General features: G+C 38.5%; 1 protein-coding gene across 4 annotated transcripts in view; it reads right to left on the bottom strand.

Moving 5' to 3' along the window:
- Window positions 1-240: 240 nt before the first annotated feature.
- RASGRP1 (RAS guanyl releasing protein 1) overlaps window positions 241-10383 on the bottom strand; it is a 52943-nt gene continuing 42800 nt past the window's right edge. For 2 of the 4 annotated variants that reach the window (XM_054826155.1, XM_054826153.1), the window contains 6 exons: window positions 9391-9500; window positions 8618-8762; window positions 7870-7906; window positions 7131-7277; window positions 4942-5315; window positions 241-3483 (listed from right to left, as the gene is read on the bottom strand). In XM_054826155.1, the coding sequence (XP_054682130.1) occupies window positions 3349-3483; window positions 4942-5315; window positions 7131-7277; window positions 7870-7906; window positions 8618-8762; window positions 9391-9500 (948 nt within the window). In that variant the 3' untranslated portion in view covers window positions 241-3348. Of the gene's footprint in view, window positions 3484-4311; window positions 4464-4941; window positions 5316-7130; window positions 7278-7869; window positions 7907-8617; window positions 8763-9390; window positions 9501-10383 lie in introns of those variants that run through there. The other 2 variants (XR_008577232.1, XM_054826154.1) reach the window with 2 other exon arrangements.

Below are 10383 nucleotides of genomic sequence, written 5' to 3'. Positions count from 1 at the left end.
TGTGCTTTGGAACACTTGGAAGAGTGAGTAGCAAATCAGTGTCTGTACTGTGTCAGCCACTAACGCCAAAAGAATAATCTGCAAAGAGCTAGCTGCTTCCTAAGTTTTCCTAGGCAGCATTCCACAGCTTGCAGGTGGTGAAGCTAGGCTTGGGACTCTGGTACTGCAGGGTTCATCCTGCAGAAGTGTCTCAGATGACAGAACCAAGGAAGACGAATAGAGGTTTCTTTGAGGTACACACTCAGATGCATGAAGTACAATTTTAATATTTTTTCTATTATAAATATTAAACTGAAATCTTACAATTTATATAAAATCTTTACAATCTGTACACTTTTTCAATCTTCTCAAACAGCATTAAACCAAAAATTTTTCAAGTTGCCATAGAGATCAGTTACAACAAAATAACAGATTGCTACTGTAACAAAAACATATTTCCAAAAACATACATAAGCTGCTTTAAACACAACTGCCTTTAATCTGAATATGAGCAGTAGCCCTGCCTTGTTAATTGTGATACTACTCAATCAATTTACTTTTAAACGATCAGAATTCACACTTAAAAAAAAAACCAGTAGTTGGGGTGGTGGTGGTGGGAAGAACCGGGATAACACACACTTGGTTGTTCTTCCTGTATGTACATGAAACACAGCTGAGCCCAGAGAAGGAATAAAAGTGAGTGCTTTTCATTTAAATTAGCCATGACAAGATACATTTCAGTATCAGTGTTTGCTAACGTGACTTTTCAACAGCACTTGGTACTTTATCTTTTTTTCCCAGCATAAAGCAGCTTGAAGATCAATACAGATGTGAGTCATTTTTGTTCAGTAGCTTTGTCAGTTTTAGCACTATCCCTGTAGTCAGTTTCTGCTATTAGTCTTTCATGCAGCAAAAAGGGAGTCCTAAAAGAACGCAGAAGGGACCACCACCATAAAATAAAATAAAGCGAGACAAGTGCATGGGGATTTGGGCAAACAGAACCTGAAGGTACTTTGAGAGCTCTGAACTTCTCCAGGTATCAACTGACTTTGAAGCAGGAAGTTTTCAGCATACGTGAAGCACCACATACTTGTTCTGTGAGATACTTCTGCAAACAAATCCCTTTTAAGTCATTCAGATCATTTGTAGGAACAAGATGACAACACAAAGAAACATTAAGTTAGTAGTTAATCTAGCACAAATCCATGGTCCTAACTAAAGGTTGAGTATTAAGTACTCAACGTAGTCACACAGTAGCCTTTGGGCCAGCTGATGGTGTCACGGAAATTTCTGAAATAAGAGTTTGTTCACAATCTCCACCCCACAGCATAGACAAAGTATATGCCTACACACAAATTCTATTAGAATCCAGAGTTTAGACCACAAGCGAGCAGTTACCTTAGCTGCACCACACGATTCAGGAGTCTTAGCTGCCCTTTTGGAGTATTTTCAAAATACATGAAAATATATTCAACTTTTTTGTTTATATTTTACTTGTTGCAGAAACAGACTTTTATTTGCTAAATGCCTACTAGAAATAAGCCTTGCTGTAGTTCCCTGAACAGAGGACAAAAATCAAGAAGCCTCCAGGAAAGGGGCAAAGCTGAAAGCTATTCTGACTGCTTCATTGACCAAAGTGCAATTCCATGTGAATTGTAAATAATTCAGGTTTAGTGTATGAGGAAAAAAAAGCTGCACAATCTTCACAGCTGCTGTTTTTTATCCTATACATTTCAGTTATTTACAGTAAGATAACAGAAAATCTACTACTACAACAACAATTTCCCTCCATTTGTTTTTGCTTATACACAGAAATGCAAGCACAATCTAAGTTCAAAACAAGAATTTAGAATCACTAAACTGGCAAGTAGTTTCAAATGGACTTTTTTTTACAAATAAAGCATTCTTATACTTGATAAGGACTATAAATTGTGGATGGAATGTACATTTATACCACTCTGAACACAAAGCACATATGGTATTGTAATAGGTTGACTAAATTTCAATCTATAACGGACTTGTAACTTACAAGTTTTGAGGAGCATTAAGTGGACTTTGCAGATAATATATCAAAGTCATAACTTTCTGATGTTTAAATGATGACAAATCCCTGTTTGATAAATGCAAGCAAGTTTTATACAACTGTAAGAGTACAGATTGTCTTGGAATGCAAATGCAATTTTAAAATTGTCTATTCTGACAAGTAGATTTATCGGTAACTTGAAAGACTGTTTTGTTTTCTCTTAACAATATGTACACTTTGTAGCTTTAAGAAAACTAAAAGTTACCTCCCTAACACCTTCTACTATACAAAATTTACACACATAAGAGCACGCTCATCTTAACTCTTTACCTAAAGTGCATGTGAAAACTGGGAGAAAGAAAACGGAAAAACCTTGGTTAGAACCAGAAGACATTAGGAGCTCTGGAATACAGTAACTGTTGCACTAGGATTACTGTGCAGTTTCCCTCATAATATGGCCCTCGAGGTTCTACTCAACAGTAGCGTCCACTTTGACACGAGAGAAAAATACTCAGCCTTGGCTCATATCTACTGTATGTGGGCAACAAGTTATCCCTTAAGCCAAATATATAGAGCTAACTGTTCCAAGCTGTGGCATGGAATGCAAAAATGGAAACAGTAATGTAAATGCTTCCATTTCAATGTAAACCCTCTATAGTCTTATCTGTTTTACCTTAACAAAGGTAAGCGTTTGAGCAACAGGACTTCTAAAGCTCTGAAAGATGTTTAAAAACATTGTCAGTTTTTCTTAACAAAGTCTAAGAATCAAATATCATTAGCTTAACTACTCCTTTTAATATTCTTGTTAAACTTTGGAAACAAAGCTGACAGGTCACTTCATGATTCTAATTGGTTTCAGCCACAGTGAGAAGGAACTGTTTCTCTTAATGGAGTATTTCTACAGTTTTACTTAGATACTCAGCTTTATGCAACATTAGTTTCTACAAACCTGAATTTGGGCCAAATCTGAGATGACAGAATCTTATGATTAGCTACTTTGTCAGAACACTTGTAGAGTAAGGTGTGGTGCTGGCAGCCAAGTCACTGGGGAATCCACATGGCTTTCATCATGAACAGAAACTTCAGCAACAATGTCACTCGTTTTAAAAGCAAACCCAGAAGATACTATTTTCATTACACAGATAATGCTAAATTACCTTAAAAAGTCAAAGGATGGATTTATACACTTGGGAGTGTATGTTTAATATAGAAATGTGGTGAGTAAAGAGGATATTTCTGTTTAACATCCTTCAGACTCTCTCTCCAGTTTACTTGGTAAAAGCAGCTTTATCACAACCCCTCCTTCAGTCTTACATTCTTCCACAGGAGATTTCCTCTCTTGTCTGCTAGGAGCAGTCTCTGTGTTGTAGGTTGTCAACTACATGGTTTCTTCTCTGGATTGTGAGAGATTCAATTGTTTTATGTGCCTGTTCCAGCTGGATCTTTAATCCTTCATTGTCTGCCTTTAGAATATTTCTTTCCTTAAAAAAAAAAAAAAAGGTATTTTATTTTGAATTTATTTCAGGACTGTCTGGTTGTATGTTTAGGTTGACTGGCATAAATGTAAGTTGGTGTAGCTCTTATCAGTAGAACATAACCAGGAACTTATTCAAACATTTCTGTAGTCACTGGTCTATCCTTTGTGTATGCTCTTAAAACTTTCCAGCACCTGGTATCTGACAGTCACATCCACAACCTGCATTCATTCACCCTCCACTGCTCCTCTCCTAACAGCAATAATCTAGGGAAACAAGAACACAGCTCACACTTAACTGGTCTACTAATGCAGAAACTGATATACAATAATCTAAGACATTAATTTATATCAGCTGCTGTTCAGTAATTGAGGTCAGGATCTGCTGAGGGAGCAAGGACAAGTGTAAATTGTGGGACTCATATGAATGGGACGTTTTAAAGAACCAGTTCTTACAAGTACATCCACACTTCACACCCTTGTCTATGCTGAATGTACTGTTGACTGAAAGTGGTCTGTACTGGAATATTCTTACTAATTGTCTTAGAATCTCTGTCTTAATAAACCAATCATCTTTCATAAAAGATGAGCTCACTTTACCAATGGCAAAGGATACTTTGAAAGTTATACTGATCATTGAAAGATCAGGCTGTGATCCTTTTGTTGGTGGACTGTTTCCATGTTGGTCCATCTCAGAATAGTGATAGCAATGAGTAAAGTATGAAAATAAGTCCGCCTCTGTTCCTCATAATCATATCTGGATCCATCCGTCAGTCTCATTGTTGATACTGTGACAGTCTCTTTAATCTGTCTGGAAAGGTGTTGCTTCTACAAACCTGAATTTGGGCCAAATCTGAGGTGACACAGTCTTATGAATAGCTACTTTAGCAGAACACTTGTAGAGTAAGGTGAGCCACAACTGGGCTGATGCAGATGAAATCTAGCAAGAGGCATCATGTCTGTTCACACAGCAAAATTTCTTGGTGACTTAAAAGTTATCAAAAAAAAAAAAAAAAGAAGGAATTCACTGTCAGTTGAACAAAAGCAGAGCTCCCAGCCCTCCCCGCCCCACTTATTGTGTCACTTAGGGGAGCAGAGGCCACCAAAAGCAGGAAGAAATTCAGGAGTATGTTACTCGTTTTATGGAGTAACGTCCTGTCCTAAGCAACTGGATTATGTTCACATTCTTGACTGTCACTTTTAAGACTGACAGGGATTAGTGTAATCATAAGAAGGGCTTCAAAATTTATTCCCTAAGCCCTATACTAGTACTAAAGTCTATGCTTGAAGTGAAGCATTGCTGGAGTTACAGTTGCTAAGAGTTTACGATGCCACTCGTGGATTGTTCTGGCAATTAATTACACTGGACTAAGGTGACACCTTCCCACCCAGCCACTCACCCTCACCCTCCAACCACTTTATGGTACTGTTGTGTAAACCAGAATTTGTTTCATCATGTAGGTACCTGCTCAAGTTCCTGGTATGAGGGTTTACAGCTATGATGCTCCTCCTTCATTTTCTGGCTGGAGTCCTTGTTTTCCCATTTAACATATGCCTTTCTGCGGCCTAGAATTGGGCTTGGACACGGGGATGGTGGAGCTGCCTGGAGATAAGGATTTTCTGGCATCCTATATTCTTTCTTCTCTGTCTGCCTACGAGATACATCACCAGCCAGCAGTACGGGATCAGTCTGTGTGCCTTTATGAACCACAGCTGGTTTCAGTCTCACTGAGATTTTCTGAGCTGAGGAACCCATGAGCATAATGGTTCGGTCCTTGCTGTCTTCATTGTGTTCCACTGCTTCGCCATTAGGAAACGTGAACGGTCCTTCTTCTTGTCCTGTAGAATACATATGGTAAACTGAGTCAAGATTTTATCCCAGGAAAGGAGAAACAGGAGGCACAGTAATTAAACATGATTTTAATAAATAAAACATTTATTCTTTATTGATTTTACATTCATTGCTCTCCAAAACAGGTGTCACTGGAAGTTTCTCAGTGCTGCATCTCTTGAAACAGCTCTTTGCCCTGTCTCAGTAACATAAATATGGATCACTAGAGGAAAACAGGCGTAGTAGCATCAAGGTCAGCTACAGAAAAGCCTCTAGGTGGCTAAGAGGTTTTAAATAGACCATTGATCACCATTAGTGATTGGGCTGGAAGATCAAACCTGGGTGTTAGTTCAGCGTTATCACAACTTGCAGTGGTAAGATACAACTTATCTCATCTACTTTTTATAAAGGTGAAATATTGACATTTTTAAATTTTACACTGCTTTTGTCTAGGTGTTCCTAAAATACTTTTGGTTTTGCAGTTAAAAGTAAAAACAGGGAGCAGGGGACGGGGAGGGTGGTGAAATCCACAATGTTAGAAGCAGCGGACAAAAGATGTGATTAGAGGATTTAAAGACAAGCTGTTTCAGATAAAGTAATTTCTGTTGTTGGGAAGAAAACAAAATGAGACCGCGTGTTCAAACACATGACGGAAAAGAACAAAGTCAGTCCAGTAGCTCCTGCACGCTCTGGAGAATTAAATGAGGATGGAGGAACAGATGATGCTTACACCTTCAACCTGGACCTGAATTCTCATTCTTTGACATGATGTAGCATTGAAAGGTACCATATTCTGGTGCCCTGGGTGATGACGGAGCAACACGCTGCAGTTCAATCTCTCTATAAGCATGACATCCCACGAGGTGGTAGTTATGCAGCTGCAGCCCATGCAGGTGCAATCATAGAGATGCACATGGTCAGTTATCAAGAGAAATTGGCTGCACTATGCTCCACGTAAATGCTAATAGGAAGCCTAAGACGGAATCCAGCAGTATCAATCTTAAATACAACACAAAAGATTGATATCAAAGTGGCAAGAAGTAGATTTGAAGAACTTTAGATACAGGCAGAAAGCAGGAGATAAATTAATGAAAGTGAATACGGAGAGAGTTGGAACATCAAAATCAAAAGAAAACAAAACAAAAGTAGCCTGAGGTCTTATTCAAGGCCTCCTTTGGAGGCCTACATGGTAATACACAATATGAAAAGTTTATACAGTGTGTTTGATATAAGGAGAAAAGAATAGAAAGGTGTGGATTTTTCATTTCTTATTGAATGAAAGATGGACAGATGAAGAGGAGTTGTAGATTCAGCTGCTGAAGTGGAAAAAATAAACACAATTAGCTGTTGGTTTTCTTAGCACACAGACACGTAAGTAAACTGACTTTAAAACTCCACATTGAAATCTGAGTCAGAATTTTAACACTGTGGTAGTTGCTTAATGTGGCAACAGTGGTAAAAACTGGAGTGTGCCAAGACCTGCTTGCCACAAGGTGAGAGAGTTAAGGGAACCTGTCAGCTGATCAGTTCATGGCATCTAGTTCTCATGAGAGTCTAGCAGATTTACTCAGTTTTCATGTCATTTGTGCACCACACATTGTGTAGTGTCGCAAAAGGTCTCCCAGGAAGGGAGTCCTTACTTACTCAGACTAGAACTGGAATGGTGTTACTTGGTACAGGCTCACGTATGCCTGGTTCTAGTTTATATGTTGATAAAACACTGCAGTTAACTAACAAAACCTAAAACGATACTTTAAAAGAAAAAAGCAGCAAAGGAAACACTATCTGTATCTTTTGATCTTTCTAATGTGATCTTTTCTCACCATGGAATTGCTCTTTGACTCCTACTGGGCAGAGGCTTGAAGCAAGAGCAGATGTTGGGCTGCTGTCTGCAACTGAAGTTTTGGGTCTTCTCTTGCACTCTATCACAACCAGGTCTTTGCATTGCTTGTGACAGTTCATTCCACAGTCTGTAAACAAAACAAAGATTCGGTGATTCAGTGGCTCTGTTGTAGCATCTAAGATCAGCTCTCACACTGTGTTCCCTCCCCAGGAAGCAAGAAAGCTTCTTTTGTGTTCTCTACATGGATTACCTCTAACAACATACATCTGGTAAACAGACCAACTACATCCGTTTGCTATATACACTTAAAACTCCTTTTCATTGTAAAAATACAAACCAGCAACATTCAGTCACAACAGCATTCTGACTGTAGGAGTTGCAGGGAAAGCAGGTACTTGTATGAGGAAGAAAACTCTGTAAAACACGTTGTGAATGTGCTGCAGGGTGTTGGTGTTTGCACCCAGTGGAATAGATGGGTCTGTTCCCAAACCCTCTGAATTCACCAGTGTTTTACAAAGGGTTAGAGCTATCACTTCTGAGTTTCTTCATCTTTGCATTTCTTCCAGACCACCTGTCTATCATACCATTCTTGAATCTCCTCCCTGAGAGGTGAGGCTAAATAGGTCCATAGATGTAGCAATGGATCTCAGGATGACCAGGTTTTTTTGTCATTTACCATCAATCATAGATTAAAATTAACAAGGCATAAAGTACTTTACCTTTGCATCTGTATCCTTGTTTAATGACTCCCCATAGCTGAAATTCAAACAAGGAGAAAGACTATGTATTAATATATTTATCTGCACATTTGATACCTCTAGATATAAAAATCCACTAAAAGCTCCACTCATTTCTAAGATCTGAGTACCTGCAGAATATCTTGTCTTTCTGCCCTTTTAACGGTAAAGTCAAAATAAGAATGATTTACCGCTTTAGCATAAGGTAAACAGAATATTTTATGCTTGTTCTTCAATCACAAAGAAAATACCTTGAGCTAGTCTCTAATGAATACATCAGCAGATCTGACAGCCCCCCGAGAAGTTGAGGAGCTGGAGTAGATGGAGAATTCGATCTCAGCTACATTGGGGATTGGTAGGACAGTCACTTTTACTAAATCTTTCTGTGCCACGGGCAGGGGGCATGCCATGTCTGTACCAGGACACGAGTTCCAAGCGCCGCATGGAGTGGAAGGCTCTGGATTTGGAAGTCTTGCCTGAGACTGTGTGTGGTGACCCAACCAAACACCACAAGGTAGAAGCCATGTTTAAACAGGTAATAGTACTGCCTAGAGGGTTGTAAGGTTGTAAAGGGTACCTTAAATACCTACACAGGCAGAAGCCTGGTGTTCAATATAGCTTCACTGTGTTTTATATACATCCATTTCTGTATATGGCACATGGTGATTATGAGATAAAAAAGGCATTATTCCAAACAACGTTAACATAATTTACTAAAAAGTAAGCTTACAAATCCAGCACAGTTGTCACAGAAAGTAGGCCTTAAGTAAGTGGTCTCTTGGAAGTTGTGAGCAAAGCCAAGTCCTAATTTGGAATAGATTGAGCTAGCCCTCATAAAGTAAGCTGTTATTTCATCCCTGCTGATCAGACCTTCCCTGAAAATAAACAAGAAAAGTTGTTTGTGTGACATACATTTTCTTAAAAGCATAAAGAAAATTAAACATATCTTTCTTCACAATTTATAATGGCAACAGTTTAATGGGCCAAAAACTACAGTGATCTCAGTAATCTTGTCAACTGCTCCCAAAGTCTACAGAAGCTTATCTACACATTTAAAATGCATCTGTGACGCAACCTCAAAATTACTTCACAGAAAACCTCTCAATAATTAATATTGTATTTTCCCATGCTTTAATATCTTAAGAAAAATGTTCTTACTTTGACCAAAATATATATTTGCCAATTCTCTATTTTTGAGGGACAAGTTTATCTTAGGAAAGTTCTTTAGTAGTATATACTGAATATAATTCAAAATAATATTTCTTTTTCTATTATTTGTTCTTCCTCCAATATCAGCCTGGTTACCATTGCTGTAAGGTCATGAAAATGTCACTCACAACACATTTAGAAGATGCTTTTGTCAGTTATGTTTTCACTTCTATTTATGGGTGAAGAGGATGATTTTTACTACCCTAGTGATAGAAATAAAATTTAAAAACAAAACCCCCCAAATCCCTCCCAAAACAGATGCTACAAAGTTGGTAAGCAGAACTAGGTACTCACCAGTCCTTAGCCATTACACAAAATGAGAATGGAAAACTGGCAGCTATCTTTTCAAATTCTTCCTGGGAAATGTATCCATCCTGATCATGGTCATAATTTTTGAAGACAGACTGTGCAAAGTAATAGTAGAATAGTTTATAATGTGGATGGGCTGAATTACCACTTTAGAAAGTTTCCACAATATATATGGATTTCCTCACCCACTTTCTCCCAGTATCTATTAAACAGTGCAACAGTCTAACTGGTTTTTTTGCTTGAGACTAAAGGAGCATTATGATTTCTTGATTTGTAGCAAAATGTAGATAAGTCAACACAGGCTGGACTAAATGCTTCACTACACAGTGACAGCCCTTCTTCAGTTTCACTTTAAGATCATTATGTCCAGGCCTACATATACAACTTGTACTAACACTCTCAATTAGTGCTCTCAGTGATGATCTCTGTAGCCAAATCAGTGTAGCTGCCTAGCTTATTTCATCAGGGCAATGTTATGTGAAAAGTAGGTATATGATGGAATTGTCATGTAGACACCTCTTTCCACTTGTGGAATGACATTACTGTTTGTCTCTGGCCCTAAGGCAAGGAGCACACCTAGGCCAAATTTATAAATTTATTCCAAAACAGCATGTATCAAAGGATACCTAGCAATATTAGAAGTGTTTAGAAGGAAAAGAGATAAAGCAGGGATGCAAAGACAAATTCTTTACCTCTCTCTGTCAGTTTTGGAATCCATCACCTGAGCTTCCTTGATGGTTTCCCATAAAGTGGGTAACCCAAAAGAGAGAGAAAAAGCAATGGCTGCTACTAACAAAGCCATTGAGAGGCCCACTTTCAGACTCCACCAGTAACATGATGTTGGAGTCCCTGGCTCCTTAGAAGAATGACTCTGGAAGAATACAAACCAGCATTCATACACACTGCTGGCTCCTTAGCCATTTAAGGAATTTCTTTCCATGCCTCACTGGCCGCTGCTGCTACTTACAGCTAGGCAGA

Source organism: Grus americana, chromosome 5 (genome assembly GCF_028858705.1).
Source record: "Grus americana isolate bGruAme1 chromosome 5, bGruAme1.mat, whole genome shotgun sequence".
NCBI lineage: Eukaryota > Metazoa > Chordata > Aves > Gruiformes > Gruidae > Grus > Grus americana.
Note: the sequence above shows the minus strand (reverse complement) of the source record. Positions and strands in the feature narration are given on the sequence as shown.